Source organism: Geotrypetes seraphini, chromosome 15, assembly GCF_902459505.1.
Source record: "Geotrypetes seraphini chromosome 15, aGeoSer1.1, whole genome shotgun sequence".
NCBI classification, from domain to species: Eukaryota; Metazoa; Chordata; class Amphibia; order Gymnophiona; family Dermophiidae; genus Geotrypetes; species Geotrypetes seraphini.
This window is the reverse complement of record NC_047098.1, coordinates 48,297,412-48,317,032: the sequence shown is the minus strand read 5'-3', so window position 1 is coordinate 48,317,032 and position 19,621 is coordinate 48,297,412. Positions and strand designations below refer to the sequence as shown.

At 40.4% G+C, this 19,621-nt stretch overlaps 1 protein-coding gene across 1 annotated transcript in view; it reads right to left on the bottom strand.

Moving 5' to 3' along the window:
• DHRS11 (dehydrogenase/reductase 11) overlaps positions 1–13,956 on the bottom strand; it is a 58,179-nt gene extending 44,223 nt beyond the window's left edge. The window contains exon 1 of the mRNA XM_033921184.1: positions 13,722–13,956. Coding sequence (XP_033777075.1) covers positions 13,722–13,853 — 132 coding nt within the window. The 5' untranslated portion in view covers positions 13,854–13,956. The remainder of the gene's footprint in view (positions 1–13,721) is intronic.
• Positions 13,957–19,621: the final 5,665 nt, after the last annotated feature.

Genomic DNA, 19,621 nt, shown 5'->3' with positions numbered 1-19,621 from the left:
ACACCATGTAAAGTACATGAATCACTGTTATGTAATTCTCTCTGTAATGTCCAGATCTCTTCTAATTTGTAATCCGCCTAGAACCGCAAGGCACAGGCGGAATAGAAATCAGTAATATAATGTAAAATTACTTCAATAAAATTAGAGAGAAAAAGTAAAATTGGTTGGAAACCTAAATGGCTAACAGCTTACCTTGGTGGAGATATCCATTGCATTAGGGCAAAACGAAGAAGATCCCTAGACCCTATGCCAAGCCTTGGCTTTGCTTTAACCACTAGCTTAAGAATTTAACACCTATATTTTATGATGTATCAATTATTGCCCAGCAACCCAAAGAAAACCACAGCAGAAAGTAGTAGCAATATTTTGTCAGCGATTTAAAAAAAAAAAAATTAGGCAGTCTGTGCATCACTAGGTGGAATGAATGTTAAGATATCTTTCTTCTGCTGACACGCTCCAAAGAGGGTCTCAAATTGATGAGAACATTTTGAACATAGCTAAATTGCATGTTATATGCAATTGTGATTCATTTTTCTTTGCCGATTGGCCTCATCTGTGGAAATAACATTAACTGAAGAGTACACCGGAGGTGGGGGGGGGGGGGGGAGGGAGAATAGCTATGGACCTTGGAATTCCTCCTTGAATTCAAAAAGAACCTTCTCTTTGGGACATGTGTGTGGAATTCCAAGGTCCATAGCTGTGTGTGGATCCGAAATAATCCTTGTCAGAGTGCTTATATAAACCAGCCCCCCACCCCAAAAAAAATCCTCAACTACTGGGTTTGACGGATTTTTTTTTTTATTGTCCTAGTACGACATCTCATTTTCTAAATAAAAAAGCATAAGTCCTCACCATCTGACAACAGTATTTCTCCAAGCAGAGGGAGGATGCAACAGTCGCATATAAGCGATCTCATCTGACAGCTCCCATTGGGTGGAGATATTCTGCTGCTGAACATTTAACCACAACTCCTGGGGCTATAAGACAGATATTCCTTCCCTGTAGGCATCAAGAATTCACTTTTGCAGGACTCAGTGTTGACGAACAGTAAACAAAAATAATGTTAATCGGGAATAAAGAGCCAGCTCTGTGGATGCTCAAGTACTGTATTTAAAAATGTCTTATACTGCAAATCTAAGTGGTTTACAACTTACATACATAGAATAGATAACATTAACAAAATACTCTTCAAAGACATACAATATTCAAAAATCTGAACAATGTCTACAATTTCTCTTTTTAATTCATAAAAATGCCTGTGAACACAAATGTGCTTTTAAAAGTTTTCTAAGTGAACTCAAGGACTCAAATCTTAATTCCTTTGTAAGGGAGTTCTATAACTGAGGTCCCACGACCATAAAGATAGTCCCTATACTATACATCTAGTTTGCTTAAAATCTGTAAAATCATTGTGCCCAGTAACTTGAATGAAAGGGACATCCTGGCACATGAACCTTTAGGGTTGCAGCCAATCAAAGTGGTGGTTGTTCTTAAGTATTTCAAACATCAGCATTAAAAGTTTAAAATGAATACGCCAATCTTGAGCAGACTCCTTGATTTTGTCCTTGGGTTTGGCACTCCCAATCAATTTGAAAAAGTTGGCTCCCCCAAAGACTACATCTACCCTCAACTTTCCCAGCATCACGAACAGCAGGGCAACTTCAGCCTGCAGTGTCCCGATAGGCACAGGAAGCACAGAAGGCATTACGCCTCTCGTTCCAACTCCTCCCCCTGGTGTGGATGGCACAAGTCCCAAGAATATACCATCCACAAGGCTGCTGATTCTAGGTCCAGGCAAATCATGCCATCAGAGGCAGTGGGGGCTTACACTCTTATCTCTTCCTGCTCCTCCTCCCCTTCCCCCAGAGAAGCAGTCCACCATAGCTTCAGTCACATGATCCACTGTTCCTCCCACACTTCTTAATAGGGTTACCATATGTTCAGGAAAACCTGGACATGTCCTCTTTTTAGAGGACTATCCAGGTGTCTGGGTTTGGCAGGGCTGGCTTACATGGAGGCTGATGGCTCTCCCCCTTTTACCTCCTTAGCGCTGCAGTTCAATTTTCAGTGAGCCTGCTGCTGCCAGCCTGCCCAAGAAGTTGCCTCTCTGCAGCAACTTCCTGTTCCCTCGTAGGTGGGACCTGCACAGAGATGGCTTCCAGGGCAGAGTCGTGGCACCAAGCTCACCTCGCTGAGCTGCTGGCAGCCCAAAGAAAATTTAATTGTAGCACCGATTAGGTAAGAGGGGGAGAGCCATTGAATTCTGAGTAAGCAGTCCCTGCCAAACTGCATACAAAGTGCTGATATTTAAATTTTCAAAATTAGTTGGCCAATTGTCCTTTTTCAAAAATATGGTAACTACCTTTTCAGAGCATAACTTATCACTCCATCTGACAAAAGATGCAACAATATTTAAACAACCAAACTACAAGCTATTTTTCTCAGGCCTTTGTTATTTTAACATCTACTGTAGTTAAAATTTTTATTGCCCTGGCAGCAGTTTTGTTTAGATGACTGTAGCTGATCTGTTACTGTACTTTGTAATCATAGCTTTAGGTCAAATAGAAAAAAAAAATAAGTATGGCTTCCTTTTACCTTCTTAGACTCTCACTGGTTACCCATACAAGCACGAATCCAATTCAAATTCCACGGCTCTTCCCCCTCCTATCTAAACAACCACTTAAACCAAATCTCCACCTCAAGACACAGAAGAACCTCGAACCCTTTCGCCTTCCCCCCACTCAAAGGCACACAACGCAAGAAAATGTTTGACAACCTTCTGGCAACACAAGCAGCAAAAATCAACCATTCCATCTCCAATCTTATGACAATATCAGACAACTTCAAAACATTCAGAAAAGAAATCAAAACCCTGCTTTTCAAAAAATTCATCCAAATATTTTAACCCCTCCTCTTTTACCTCCAGAAGATTCACCTACCTTCAGATAACCTTCCCCCAAATGACCCACCTTAACACCTTCCAATTAAACAAATACCATAAATAGATTGTAACCTACCCTCTCTAACTGCATTCCATATGTATTTTTCATACAGTTCTTCACTGTCAGTTTAATTTCCATCCTATAAGTTCATAGAATTTTTCTTTTTTCAACCATCTTTATTTTCTCTTCTTTATTAATTTCCAGGTACTTTAGTTAGATTGTGAGCCTTCGGGACAGTAAGGGAATTTTTTAAGTACCTTCTTACTTCTCATTTATAATCTTAATGTATATTTTCTTCAAACCGCTTAGAACCTAACGGATGTAGCGGTATATAAGAAATAAATTACATTACATTAATACAACCTCAAAAAAAAATGGCTTATTTTTTTTTTTATATTAATGATCAGGCACTAATCTTTCATCAAACTATACTAGGCTTAGGACTTACTGAACTGGTAACTTCTACATAAGTCGATCAATTCAATAAAGGAAAATAAAAATATTTCAGTTGTGCCCATCCAAAATGGGTTGCTTTATTTCAACTGCCGTGAATATAAAGCAGGGTGAAAGATGCCAGGATACTAATGGCACAGTGAACGAAGCGGCGGCTTAGGCTCCTGAAGAAATGTCATGAAACGGAGCATATGTCAGGCCAAGCTAAATATCTGCCTATTGAAATAGTAATAAGAGTACATTGAACTCTACCTAAAGAGATTTAAGAAAAAAAAAATTTAAAAGCTAGGGGAAGCATTTTCTGTTTTACGATGGCATGCTCATACTTTATATGGTGGGTTGAAATTAAGCAACCTGTGTCAGACAAGCACAACTGAAATCCTTTTCCTTCCTTATAATTGAAGCAGAAGTATGTCAGATGCAACTAAGTACTTACTGCCACCCATTATATAGGCTAAGGACTCATGCGATATTCCTGTACAACCAGTTAAACATGTGATAATGTAACTGCACCGATTAGCACCCCTGACTAACCCCCTCAAGAGAAAATGGAGAATATATAATTTTTTTTTTTTTAACTCAGTAGCTGGTGCACACCCGAGTGCATTCCATGGTATGCCATTTTAAACTGCATTAGGTGTACCTTAGATCCTAGCATTGCTTAGTGATGCTTAGTGAAAGTGTCCCAAAATAAGTTTAAAAAAATAAAAAATAAAAAAAAAGAGAGACCATTACCGCTTTCATATGGACAATAAAGTGAAGATGCCATCTACTCCATCATACCTATGTTTACCAAAAGGTCACATTCCCTGCCCTCCCCCCACCCCCTCATCTTACCATTCACTTGACAGCCAGACAAAAGAACCAGCTAGTTTAGCACTTTAGAAATACTGCCTTTAAGTAGCAAATTTCAAGGTGTCTTGACATTTTCTGAAATTCTCCCATACAAACCATCTCATGTCAAGACAAACAGGCATTTAAAAATGCTTCCTGTAATCCTGTAATATGTTAAATACAAATCAAGATTTGTGTTATTTTGAATGCTGAGAGCATTCCTCAGGAAAAAAAATAAAGCAATAACTAGCATCATTAAACTGTTTTAAAATAAAAACGTGAATGATGAGTAGCATAATGGCATCCCACTGAGTTCTCTGCCCATTTCATGCACTGTTTTGAATTAAATCTGTCTCATCATACCCAAATTTAAACATATGTTTTCCTTCTACTGGCAAAAAGAAGAAACTGATTTTTTTGTTTTTTAAACCAACTTAACACATTTACTGTATAACTAGATAAGACAAAGTGGTTTACAAAGTTAGAGAGCAACAATATTCAGACAATTACTTGGATACAGTTAAGACAGCAAAAAAGTTGTCCTTGCTATCCTGACAATTAAATCAGATAGTTCCTGAATACTGTAACGATTCAGCCTGCTCTACCTGTGCATTCAGCATGGTTCACTATCCAGATAATGACGTTGAATTAGAGAATTGACAAGGGGACAATTTTGGCCCTGTCCCCGCAGGAACTCAAATTTCCCTGTCCCTATGAGTTTTGTTGCTCTGACCCATTCCTGTAAGATCTGCATGAACTGTACAAGTTTGAACACTTATGATTTTAAAGTGTTTGAGGCTTATTCAGATGAGGACAGAGCTTGCAGGGATGGGGCAGGGACAGGAAAAGAACTTGCAAGGAGAGGAAAATGTTCCTGCAGGGACGGGAAAAAATTTGTCCCCGTGTCATTCTCTACTGTGAATATTTAAATGCCACAGCCAGCATTTCAAACACTGACTGTGGCGTTTAAATATCAGACATCTCAAAACCCTACAAACTTTTTCTTTACAGACTTCTGGCTTTCACCTATAGATGATTCAAAGTATGTTTATTTGTATTTGCAACCTGTCTAAAAATTAACAGGGGTAAATCAAAGTCATTTTAATCTGTCTGCTGGGGATGCCACAGAGACATGCTTTGAGGTGTGCTAGGTCCACAGTTTAAATCTCTTGGAACGCCGTAGAGGTAGCCCCTGGGGATGGAGGAGGGCATCACGATTCTTTAATGGCAACATCATGATACAGGGCTCCAGAAAGAGCACTGGTGTTCAGCTCGCAGTCTCGGGATATTTCTAGAATGATCACATTAGAACAATGAGAGGGAGGAGGAGTCCTTGGATAGTTGTGAATAAAGATCAAAGTGCCAGGATCTTATCATAGGTTCTGATAGATCTGGAATTGAAAAGAAAGGAACTAGTGGGCCAAAAGAACAAAAAAAAAAAAAAAAAAAAAAAGCAGGCTAGACTTCACGTTCACACAGGACAGACAGTTGGGACTTGATTAAAAACCCTGAGCTGCATACAAAGATCCCTGGTCAAGACATAGGGAGGACAATTAAATGCCAATTCCATGCATAATGGAATGCATTACCTACATAATTAAAAAAATAAAAATAAAAATACTATTTATGCATTTGAAGTGCACAAGTAACACTGTTTCATGCATACTTTTGCCAGCAGAAAGATTTTAAACCATTAACATACTTTTTTTGGAAATGCAGAAGTGTATCCATACAAATTAGTATATGTAAATGTGTGCAGGATTTTCGCTTTCAAAACTCAGAGTGAACAGCCCATGTAGTTATAAAGTAACTCCTTATCAGAAAATGGATCAGAGAATTGACCCATAAACAGGGAGTGAGGGGAAAAAACTACCATCCGGTTACCTCTTCTACTCTTACTTGTGTATTCAAGCTTGACCAGTATGGTTTCTTCAGGATTGGCTATTGTGCTGGAAACATATTTGTTGTTTAATTGATGAGTGCAACACTACATTTTTATCATTACTATTAATGATATTCTCTGTTATTTTGAATGATTGTATGCGATGCGATGACGTATATCTATGATTCACTGTTTCTTTGTATATTGACGATTTACTGTAAATCACTTACTTTGGGCTAAGCAGCATATCAAGTAAATAAATCAGGTTTAAAAGTTCAAAGTTCAGGCTTTTTCCTAAGATATCACTCTACACAAGAGACCTGAAAGGTCTTTGAACCTAGAGTCTTTGGGCTCCTTTTACAAAGGTGCGCTAGTGTTTAACACACGCACCAGATTAGTGCGCGCTATAGCTCAAAAGGAGACGGTAGTGGCTAGCGCACGTGGCAATTTAACGTGTGCTATTCTGCGGGTTAAGGCCCTAGCGCGCCTTTGTAAAAAGGAGCCCTATGTGTCTAAGCCAATTTCTTACTGAAATATTTAGCAAAATGTAAACATTTTTAAAAATTCACAAAAGGCAATCATGTATACAAACACACACAGTGAACCATTGTTATTGCCCAGGTCCAGATTATGTGCAATGACAATATGCCTCCCGATGATGCCAAGTTTGTACATGGTGCCACATGTTAGCCCTGATGCCTTTTTTTTTTTTTTTAAATAGTCAGCCTCCTATCTGCCTCTGGAATTCTTACATAAGTCACCAAAAAACACATGTACAACCAATAAGAGCACTACACAGGCCCAGACCCCTGCAAATCTGAACAGGAAACTCCAGATATTCACACTCCATGCTGTTCCTCTTCATGGAGAACTGTAGGCATCAGTCACGCAACTTACAGGACAGTAATGTATGAATGAGTAAGACAATCCCAAAGGCAGCTGGTGTGTTTAATTTATAGTGCTACATGCATCTGGTAGCGCTTTAGAAATAAATAGTAAGAACATAAAAATAGCCTTACTGAGTCAGACTAATGGTCTATCTAGACCAGTATCTCATCTTCAGAGGCCAATCCAGGTCACAAGTGCCTGGCAAAAACCTAAATAGCAGCATTCCATAGCTGAGATTGTGATGTCATGCCACTTCATTCCACCAATGCCTAAGAGTCAATCTCAGCGATGTCACAATGGCTTGATTGTCCTATACTTAGCTCACATAAGAGCATAAGAACAGCCTTACTGGGTTAGACCAAATGGTCCATCTAGCCCTGAATCCCATCTTTGGAGGACAATCCAAGTCCCCATGTCATTCTCTAGTCAAAAGTGCCATGGAAGGGGTTGAGGGAGGGAGAGGAAGAGCCCAAATATCAGACCTGCAGTGAGGAGAGTGAGAAGATGAGCGAACAGAGCTTCATGAAAGCATGCATAACCATGCCCCTGGTTGTCACCACCAAGGCACACCAAGGACTTGCCCCAGCCCAATGGTTGAGAATCACCAAATTTGGTGACACTCCATGAAATTAATATGGTAAAACCTTTTACAATAAATAGGAGAAATATTTTCACTCATTACCAGAGGATGTGGTAACAACAATTAGCATTATCTAGGTTTTAAAAGTATTTGGACAAGCTCCCGGAGGAAAAGTCCTTAGTCTGCTGTTGAGGCAGAGCTGGAGGAAGCCTCTGCTTGCCCTGGGATAGGAAGCATGGAATTTTGCCAGGTACTTTTGACCTGGATTAGTCACCGTTGGAAACCGGATACTGGGCTATAGGGACCATTGGTCTGACCCAGTAGGGTACTACTTAGTGCCACATGTACTCCCAAATGCACTATATTCCATTCTTAAAGGTAGCATTTAAGTGGACAGAATATGGGCAAACCATGGGAACAGTGCCAAGTTACATACATCACATGAGGCACTTAGGCATGCCAATTTATTCTACCATAGACCGGGTAGAAGTGGTCACAACTAAATGCAAGTGCTTCGATGCCGACTTGCTGAATGTTGATTCAAGATGCCATTATTGAATTGGCGCTCAGTACTTGCAATTGAGACACCTAACCAGAGGCACCAAGTTACAGAATTGCCTTCCTGGTGCTGCAGAAATTAAGAGAGTCCCTTCCCACATGTGATTGACATAAGTATACGGAGATGTTCAACCACAATATATTTGCTCAATAAGAACATAAAGAGTTGCCATACTGGGATAGACCAAAAGGTCCATCTAGCCCAGTATCCTGTTTTCAATAATAGCCAACCCAGGTCCCCAAGTACCTAGCAGAAACCCAAAGAGTAGCAACATTGCAGAGCTGAGATTGTGATGTCATAATGCCTCATTCCACCAATGCTTAAGAGCCAACCTCATCCCTGAGGTCACAATGGCTTGTTTCCAACAGTGGCCAACCCAGGTCCTTAAATACCTAGTTAGATCCCAAGAAGTAAAACAGGTTTTATGCTGCTTATCATAGGAATAAGCAGTTGATGTCCCTAAGTTCATCTTAAGTAGCTTACGGATTCCTGTTTTAGAAAATTATACAAACCTTTTTTTAAATCCTGCTAAGCTAACTGCATTCACCTCATTCTCTTGGCAACAAATTCCAGAGTTAAATTATACTTTAAGTGAAGACATTTTTTTGCCAATTTGTTTTAAATTTATTATTTAGTAGCTTCATCGCATGCCCCCCTTGTCCTAGCATTTTTCAAAAAAAGAGTAAACAAGTGATTCATTTCTACCTGCTCCGCTCCATTCCACTCTGTATTAGACCTCTAATGTATCTCCCTGATCCATCTCTTCTCCAGGCTGAAGAGCCCTAGTCACTTTAGCCTTTCCTTATAGGGAAGTTGTCCCATCCACTTTATCATTTTTTACCCTTCTCTGTACCTTTTCAAATTCCTCAACTTTGGAAAGCAATAAAAACATACCTCTTCACCCACCTCCCCTGCCCAGGACCAACAGATTACAAAGAAATGTATATTGTGTCGCGTTAAGATAAAAACTTGTATTGAAAAACCTTGCCCTGTAACTATGGCAAATTGCAACCCGTTAACTGTATATTATGTATGTTAGCCTGTAGCTCATTCTGAGCTCTTTGGGGAGGACAGGATAGAAAATGAAATAAATAAAATCTAGTCAAAGCTTCATTTCCCCTAAATTAGTATTTTTATATCTAATTTTTTATCATAGTAGATGATTAAAGAATTGTGCCCTCTTTGCACAGAGAATTGGATAGAGCAGGGGTAGGCAATTCCGGTTCTTGAGAGCCGGAGCCAGGTCAGGTTTTCAGGATATCCACAATAAATATGCATGAGATAGATCTGCATCTCAAGGAGGCAGTGCATGCAAATCCATCTCATACATATTCATTGTGGATATCCTGAAAACCTGACCTGGCTCCGGCTCCCGAGGACTGGAATTGCCTACCCCTGGGATAGAGGATGTGCGGTAGATGCGGTGCATTTAGATTTTAGCAAAGCCTTTGACAGTGTCCAACACCGACGTCTAATAAATAAACTGAGTGCCCGCCAGATGGGTCCCAAAGTAACGGGCTAGGTCAAGAACTGACTTAGTGGAAGGCAACAGAGGGCAGTGATCAATGGAGATTGCTATGAGGAAAGGGATGTCATCAGTGGTGTGCCTCAAGGTTCTGTTCTTGGGCCTGTTCTTTTTAACATTTTTATAAACGATATTGCTGAAGGGTTGTTGGGTACGATTTACCTCTTTGCAGATGATACCAAAATCTGTAATAGAGTAGACGCCTGGATGGTGTGAACATGAAGAAAGACCTGGTGAAGCTTGAAGAATGTCTGAAATTTGGCAGCTAAAATTTAATGCTAAGAAATGCAAGATCATGCATTTGGGCTGCAAAAATCTGAGGAACAGATTAGGGAGTGAAGAGCTTATGTGCACGACAGAAGAGCAGGACTTGGGTGTGATTGTATGTGATGATCTTAAGGTGGCCAAAGGTTGAAAAGGTGACAGTGGCTTAAGATTGAATAGGTGACGGCGAAAGCTAGAAGGATGCCAGGTTGCTTAGGGAGAGGTATGGCTAGTAAGAAAAAGGAGGAATTGATGTCCCTGTTTAGGACTTTGGTGAGACCTCATTTAGAATACTGTGTACAATTCTGGAGGCTGCACCTTTAAAAAAAAAAATATAAAAAGGATGGAGTCTGTCTACAGCAGTGGTCTCAAACCCAAACCCTTTTGCAGGGCCACATTTTGGAGTTGTAGGTAATTGGAGGGCCTCAGAAAAAAAAATAGTTAATGTTTTATTAAAGAAATTCTTAACTCCAATAAAAAAACTGCCAAATGAAACTTCAAAGACAGACAAGAGGCAGAAAAGTCAAGAGTTCTGAGAGTGGTTAGCCAATGGTTGGTAAACCTGGATGAACCAACACAAAATGTGAATAATTAATACTACATTTTATTAAGGAAGGGTTCATCCAGGTTTACCAACCATTGGCTAACCACTCTCAGAACTCTTTGACTTTTCTGCCTCTTTTGTCTGTTATTAAAGAAATTACAATTTTGCATGAGGTAAAACTCTTTATAGTTTATAAATCTTTCCTTTTGGCTAAAGATTAATAATAATATTGTAATTTATAGCTAAAGAGACATATGATCAAGAAACTGTTTTATTTTACTTTTGTGATTATGATAAACATACCGAGGGCCTCAAAATAATATCTGGTGGGCTGCATGTGGCCCCCAGGCCACAAGTTCGAGACCACTGGTCTACAGGAAGGCTACTAAAATGGTTATGTGGTCATCATAAGGCGTATGGGGACAGACTTAAAGATCTCAATCTGTATACTTTGGGGGAGAGGGGAGATATGAGAGAGACGTTTAAATACCTACATAATGTAAATGTGCACGAGTCAAGTCTTTTTAACTCTGCAATGAGGGCATAGGATGAAGTTAAGAGGTGATAGGCTCTGGAGTAATCTAAGGAAATGCTTTTTTACAGAAAGGGTGGTAGATGCGTGGAACAGTCTCCTAGAAGAGGGGGTGGAGATAGAGAATGTGTCTGAATTCAAAAGGGCCTGGGATAGGCATGTGGGATCTCTCAGAGAGAAAGATAATGGTTACTGTGGATGGACATACTAGATGGGCCATTTGGCCTTTATCTGCCATCATGTTTCTATGTTACTTGGAAGTGGACAACAGCACACACTTAGAAATTGTGATTTTAGAAAAGATCCTACTTATGCATATGAACCATGGTACACAGAGCAAAGTGTACATGTATTCAGTATTAGAAGAACAATACACGTATGAGGAGGTGCTGAAAAGTTCTTGGCGCAAACAAAAAGAGAATAATAATGTGTATATGGTTCAATTAATGATTCTTAAACAATGTCAAAAACAAATTCCGTTTCTGCAAATTGGCACTTAATGAAATAAGATAACACTCTTCGGCTACAGTAGCAAAATAAACACTTAAAATGTAGGAAGCTGGTTGGTTGGGCTGAGAACTTTTCAACACCCCCTTGTATATCCAGGAAATTTTCCCGCTAGGCATTTACACTTGTTTCAAGTCATGCATGTCAGCTAACTTCTCTTTTGAACCTGGGCTTTGAAGGAGAGCTGGGGGAGGGAAAGGGGACTGAGCTTTCCTCTCTGGCTTTCAAACCCCACAGTTACCCAGATTTCTTAAATCCATCACTTGTAACCAAGTAGCAAAATCACTTCCTATAACTTTTTTCCGAGTGCATTTTTTTCTGCTTAAATAGCTGTGGTGCTTCCTTGGCCTTTTTTTGTGTGTGTTTGTTACATATTTTAGAAAAGGTTCTGTATTTGCCAAGCCTTTTCAAAAATACCAGATAAGTGGTAAGTGGCCAGACTTAAACCACCATTTCCTGACCTGTATATCCCATAATTATCTTCTATGGAGGGGGGGGGGTCAATATTTTACATGATTTAATCAGCCAGAAACAGTTCCTGGCCAATTAAATCACCTGTTTGGTACTAACCAGTCATTTTCAGTGGCGCTTAACCAGTTAGCACTGAACTGGGGCATTCCAGGGGCAAAGTCAGCACTTCAACCAGATGTGCTTTAGTGGCTCTTCAAACCCAAACAATGTAATGCCTTGAATTTCTATGTATAGCACCAGCAGCAGACAGCCAAATACATAATCACAGCCAGCTGATTAAGGGGCCCTATAAAGCAGGTTCATAATGTCCAAAAGGGAACTTACTTTATAAAGAGCAACATAAGCGCCTCTGCGCTCTTACAAACAGGCCATTGAGCCCTGATAGTCCATAAATTCTCACACAAATTTACACCTGCCTTTTTATTTAAAAAAATGTGTATACATCACAGCTTCGCCAAAAACACTCATAAGCAGACAGCGAGCATACGTTTTCCAACAGACATTTTCCAGGTGTAGAACCTGCCTCACACACAAAAAAAATGCTTTCTAAAAGATTCACTCTAGTGCTTTATCTAGTTTATTGCAAACATATATGGAACTTTCTCTTGCTGCATAAAAAAAAAAAAAAGCCCCAATTGTTTCGTTTTAGATGTAAAAGGCACAATAAAGGATCGCTTCACCCAGAGAAATACATTATAACAGCGCAAAAAAAGAAAAAAAAAATGCTTTCTTTAAAGCTTCCGTTTAACCCTTTCAGGACCAAGGGACATATTTGTCCCATAACTTTAAAATCCTATAAATGTTGGTTGGGATAGTCTACAGTTCTAAATTTGATATGTACGGATTCCATATGATACTGCCTTTATGTAAACAAACTGGTTCCGACATTTATTCATTAGCGTCGTTGCCAGATTGACGAGAAGATTCACTTGCCACACTGTCCATAAGCCAGAAGTGTGATTTTAAAAAAAAAAAATAATAATGATATTTCACAAAAAAAATCAATTTTTTGGCATCTGCAAGCCCTTTTTACCTTAAAAATGTCGTCAAAACCACAAAAAGTGGCCTACGATCCTTATGGTCCTGAAAGGGTTAACCTTGCAAACGACTAAAACATTCGAGGTGTGCTTTGCAAACCGAACATCCTAATTAGTTGATCTGCAATTCTGGCACCAACTAATCGCAAAATTTTATCAAACCCTGGGGTTAAGCGAGTTTTATGTCACACACACACACACAAAAAAAAAAAAAAAAAAAAAAAAATTGCTCATTGAATGCGATTCCCAAGGCCAAACGGTCCCTGGGCTGGTTAGCTATTACTGGATATTAATCATCGCTGGGGACGGCCACGACTCGTCACCGCCTGAGAATCCTAGTCCCTCTCTATACTGAAATCGAGGGGGGGGGGGGGAAATCGGCCTAAACCTTCTCAATGGATGGTTTGAGGGGGGGGGGGAAGGAGGGAAAAAAGAAAGAAAGAAAGCGTCTTCCTCTTTGGCATACGCGTAGCGTAACGGCAGTTAAGTTAGTTCTTATGTCATAAAGGCAGCTCCAAAGACTTCTCGGGAGAAGATCGGTTCTCTGTTTCACGCCCCTCTTTAGCGGGAGAAGTTTGTCCGGGCGGGCGGAGGGGAGGGGAAAGGCCACCAGCCGGCAAGAATCCAACCCTAAAGGACGGCCAATGGCTCGCTTTCACGCACAAAGGGCTCCGGGTAAAACGCGGCGGCGGCGGCCGCTTACCTCGATTTTCTCCACGCTCCGGGCACAGCCCACCACCTTCATGCCATGCTGGACCAGCCCCCGGGCCACGGCGGCCCCGATGCCCCCCGAGGCGCCGGTCACCAGCGCCACCCGGCCCTTCCAGCGCTCCATGGTTGCGAGGGAAACAAGAGCAGAGGTCCCGGCAGCTGCCCGCACCACCACCACCGCTCTCGGCAGGGGCAAAGCGCGCTCAGGCTGCGGCGGCGACCGGCTCGGCTTTTAATTTGCTGCTTCGCGTCACCTCCTCCCCCGCCCACTCGCGAGCAACGAGTCAGCTCTTCGCTTCGGGCTATTAGGTGTCCCGAGTTTGGCCGTTCGCAGGCTTGCCTGTGCCATAGTACTAATCAGCTTTTTTTTTTTTTTTTAATTACTATTATGATTTTCTGAGAGGAAGAAGGGAGGAAACATCACTGACTTTTCAAGAACTCTAAAGAAGATATTTTATTTTTTGTAGCGAGAGAGAAAAAACAAAACAAAAAAAAAAACAAGCTTCTGTCGGGTGACCCGGCACATTTTAAAGAGAATGGCCTTCAAGACAATTTATGATCAAGAAAAAAAAAAATGGTTATACCATTATAAAGAAATAATTAATTCTTTTTACTGAAAATGTGTTGTTAAATTTAAATGATAATTCATGATATGAAAAGAGACCTTTGGCTTCACTAGCCAAATCTGCTAAAGCAAGTTTAATGGTTAAGTTTTTATTATTATTATTACTACTGCTGGCAGCATAGCCATAAAGGCAATACAAAGTTCAGCAACCCTGAGCTGAAGCCCTTGCACAATAGGCCTAAAATTTAATTTAGAATGATTTTCCTGGTTTTTTTGTTTGCTCTGCTGGGAAACAACTTTAATACTGTAGTTATTTTGTTTACCTTGGGGAAAAAACAAGTTACTTACCTGTAGGAGACATTCTTAGTGAGCAGAAATTCCCTGTTTCTTTTCTAATTCAGCTATTTATTTGGGGTTTTTTGCCCCTGAAATGTAAGGACTAGAATTGCACAGAATACCCAAGGTGTGGTTATACCATGAAGTGTGATACTCATTATTTGATTCTCTACTTTCCTAACAATTCCTAAAATTCTGTTTGCTTGACTGCTGTCAATGATGAGGCCCAGATACTTTTCCTGGGGGTTGACTCCTAAAGCGAAACCTAGCCTTTTATGTATAATGTGGGTTATTCTACTCTGTGTGGATCATTTTGCACTTGCCCACATTAAATTTCATCTGCCATTTGGTTGCCTAATCTTCAGTCTTTTTAAAGGTCCTATTGCAATTTCTAACAATATGCATATCATTTAAAAACTTTAAACCATTTTGGTGTCATCTGCAAATTTGTTCACCTCAGTCATTGTTTCCAATTCCAGATAATTTATAAATAGGTTAACCCTTTCAGGACCATAAGGATCGTAGGCCAATTTTTGTGGTTTTGACGACATTTTTATGGTAAAAAGGGCTTGCAGATGCCAAAAAATTGATTTTTTTTTGTGAAATATCATTATTTTTTTTAAAAAAAATCAAACTTCTGGCTTATGGACAGTGTGGCAAGTGAATCTTCTCGTCAATCTGGCAACGACGCTAATGAATGAATGTCGGAACCAGTTTGTTTACATAAAGGCAGTATCATATGGAATCCGTACATATCAAATTTAGAACTGTAGACTATCCCAATCAAAATTTATAGGATTTTAAAGTTATGGGACAAATATGTCCCTTGGTCCTGAAAGGGTTAAAAAGCCCCAGCCCCAGTACAGATCCCTTGGATCCTCTCCTATTCACTTTTCTCCAATGAGAAAAATGGCCGTTTGACTGTACTCTGTTTCCTTTCTTATAACCAGTTCCCAGACCACCACAAAACATTGTCTCCTATCCCAAGTTCTCAGGAGTCTCCAGAAGAAATTGTGTGAAACACTTTCTGAAAATCCAGATACACTCTGGCCCTCATTTTAAAGAAGCATCTCCACATTTGAATGGCAGCACTTAAGTGGCTGGAGAGTCTCATATGCCATTTTAGAACAGGGGCCGTTCGGATGTGGGGAAGCTGAGTATGTCTAGATGGCAAATGTATGTATGTTGGAACCTGCTTCATTATTGGCGGGCTATAAGCTTTTTAAATAAATAAATTAAATGGATTTCAGGAGGGTGGAGACAAGGAGTAGTTGGTGCAGTGGTTAGAGCTACAGTCTCAGCACCCTGAGGTTGTGGGCTCAAATCCCTCACTGCTCTTTGTGACCTTAGGCAAGTCACTTAATCCCCTCATTGGCCCAGGTATATTAGATAGAGTGTGAGCCCACCGGGACAGATAGGGAAATATGATAAAGTACTTGAATGTAAACCACTTAGGATATAAATGGTATATAAATAATAAAATAAATAAAAAGAAAACAATAACATTAAGCAATAACAAAGCATTCTTGTCCACTTTACGGTTTACCATTGAATAATATATTTAGGAGAAAAACATCTACAGGCAATGAGAGACTTAATAATAACTAACCCAATTTTGCCTGCTAAAAAAAAATAATTAAATTATAGAAGTTTCTTTCACTTTCTCTTTTAAGTAAATTTCCAAATGGGTAGGATCCACAAATACATATGAATTATTCCCAGATGGTACCAAACATTTGCATGGAAACTTAAGAAAGAAAGTGACCCCCAAAGCTAAGACTCTAGATCTCAACTGAAAGGGACCGTTGAAAAGTTCTTAGCCCAACCAAGAAGGGAATGATGTGGAGTTATTGCACACTTTTCTTGACACTTTTTGTTTCAACCATATGAAAGGAAACAAAAAGTGTCAAGAAAAGTGTGCAATAACTCCACATCATTCCCTTCTTGGTTGGGCTGAGCACTTTTCAGCGGCCCCCTCCTAAAGAAAAGCCTTAGAAAGTCTCATCTAAGTAGTCTTGGCAACATCCGGAAAAATCATAATTGTTTGACCATATGAGGGGCCGCTGAAAAGTTCTCAGCCCAGCCAACAAAGTCGGGGCAGTCTCCATTGAGGGATATAAGCACTTAGTCCAGTGATTTTCCACTTTTTTTCATTCCATTGGAAAATACAGAACAAAAAAAGTAGAAAATCACTGGACTAAGTGCTTATATCCCTCAATGGAGACTGCCCCGACTTTGCTGGTTAGGCATGAGAACTTTTCAGCAGCTCTTCATAAAAGGAAACTATTTTTCATAGCAAATCCCACCTTTTACAAAGCCACATTAGGTTTTTTTTATCAACAACCGCAGCGGTATTAGCTCTGCTGCTCATAGGAATTCTATGAGCATTGGAGCTAATATTGCTGTGATCAGCGATAAAAAAAATCCTAACATGGCTTCTTCGTAAAAGGGGTGGGGATGTTCTTTTAAAATCAGTTTCTTATATTCCTCTAATTGAAAGGATACCAGAAATGTAGGGGTTTTTTGTAATTGGTTTTTGCAAAGATTCTAGAAATCTAGATACTAGACTATCTGGTGATTTCAAGATATCATTTGCTCCTTCCTCCTGACTCTGTACCTCAAAAGATCTAAGTAAATAATACAAATTGTTAAGAACTACAGAGTCATCTGATACCTGCAAAACCTCCTTTATGTGCATTCTAAATATTTCCAATGGAGTGAGAAAATAAGTAAGAATAACATTTAACAGTCTCAGATTAGGGCCCTCAAATAATTTTCAAGAGCCTCCAAATGAAGGTGGACAGACAAGCCCTTCACCCAATGCATCCTGTGAAGACACAACTTGCTGTTCTACCTTGTCCAAATGTTTCTCATAATTCTGCATTCTAGAATCTTGATCTGCAAGTTTAGGTAGCAAATGCATCTTGAATAAATTTTCCAAAACATCGTAAAATCACTTACAGCGTTTTCTCAGTCCTACCAATTGCTAACATAACATCTTTCTCAAGTTAAATTCTGCAAGTTAATTATCAGAAGGTAAAGATGCAGAAACATTCAGAGGTACTGGTATTGGCACTCCATACATCAATCACCCTCTCCGTTAAAGAAGAATTTCCTAAGATTCAAGAGTAATGTTAGGAAATTCTTCTTTACGGATAGGGTGGTTGAGACGTGGAATGCACTTCCAAGGGAAGTGGTGGAGAAGAAATCGGTGACAGAGTTTAAACAAGCATGGAATGAACACAGAGGATCTCCAATCAGAAAATAATGGGTATACATTGAAGGAACCAAGGCCAGTACTGGGCAGGCTTGCACGGCCTTTGTCCTGTATATGGACATTCCGTTGAGGAAGGGCTGGGGAGGGTTTCAATGGCTGGAATGGTTAAGATGGGCTGGAGTGAGCTTTGATGGAGACTCCAGTAGATGGAACCTAAGCACACTACTTGGCAGGGCTCTGGGTTTCTGGCCCAGAAATATCTAAGAAAAAGGTCCATTTAAACTAAATTAATTTATGGAGCATATATAGTTGGGCAGACTGGATGGACCACTCGGGTCTTTATCTGCCGTCATTTACTATGTTACTATGTTTAACAGGGGGAACTGCTGCTTTCACTTCCATTAAAGTCTCAATCAAGAGAAAGTTCACCTGATACGAGTGAAGTTATCTTGGCCACTTCATATTCTGAATTATCAGGCTTCACCTGGTCAGTAGCAAGTTGCAGATGAGGAGTAGAACCTCCGTAAGACAGGAAAACAGGGGAGGAAGGACTTGTACCCACAAAGATGCCATTGCCTGCTGTAGGTGGTAATTCAGAGGTCCCTTAATAGCAGCCAGTGGAATAATATATTTCCTTCTTCTTTTTTCATTTTCCCATTCAGGGAGGTAGAGTGTCTTGCTCCTGGCTCCTTATATGCTCTGAAGAGGGCTCCAAAGGGGCTGGTCTTGCCCCTTTGGGCATGGACCATGACCATGGCAAGGACACCAATACATATCCCAGGCGGGCTTCCAACCTGGAAATGGTGCTCTAAGGCATTTATTCTCTGCCAGTTCTGCAAACTAACAGGCAAGTCTGATGGAACCCGCATTCCCTATTTCATATGGATATTGGAATTTACATCTGTTCCTAGGCATGTATAAGTGCCTGCTGAAGGGCAGATATAAATCCTGATGTTTCAGTCCCCACCCAATACCAGATTTTCTAATCCCCCCTCCCCATACCACACCTGACTACTTGACAGCACTCAACAGCATCCACCCATCAATGACAACTACACTGCCTTGGATAAATCTCTTCACAAAAGCAGAAAATAAATCCCAATAAAGCAAACAAACCCTTCCTGACATCAAAGACAACCTCTACTGACAGCATCCCCCAGCAAGATAAGTCCTGCCAAAATCACCTGAAAGCAACCCTTTTGCAAAGAGAACTCCTCCTGACTTCACCCAACAGCACGCTGCAGCAAAGAGAAGCCACAGGCCAACCCTGACCCACCCCCCTGCCAGCAGAGACATCAGAGAACCTAACATGTTGGCATGAGCTCAAAGTGTGGAAGCCTCCCCCAGACTCATTCCTCCCACCCCCCAGGGCCCAAGGCATTGTCTTTGGGTGCAAGTCTCTACCCCCACCCTATCCCCAACCCAGTCCCAGAGCTTACCAGAACTCTTGACATTTTGAATTTTGACATGTCTTTCCAAGGTTAAGCCTGTTAGCCAGTTTGAAAGTGCTGAAGAGAAAGCCCCAAAAAGTCTCAATGATGATAGAAGCAGAGCACAACGGAGAAGTCGTGAGGATGAGATGTCAATAATTCAGCCACAGGTATACAGTTCAAAGTATACTTTATTGGTAGTAGTACTGCGAAGACTCGAAGACACAACACTGTCAGTGTTTTGGAATCAATACCTTCATCAAGTGTTCTCATCCCGTGACTGCTCTCCCTTACTCATGACCATTAGCATTGCTTTGGATACCAGTTCTCACTTCAAACATTCA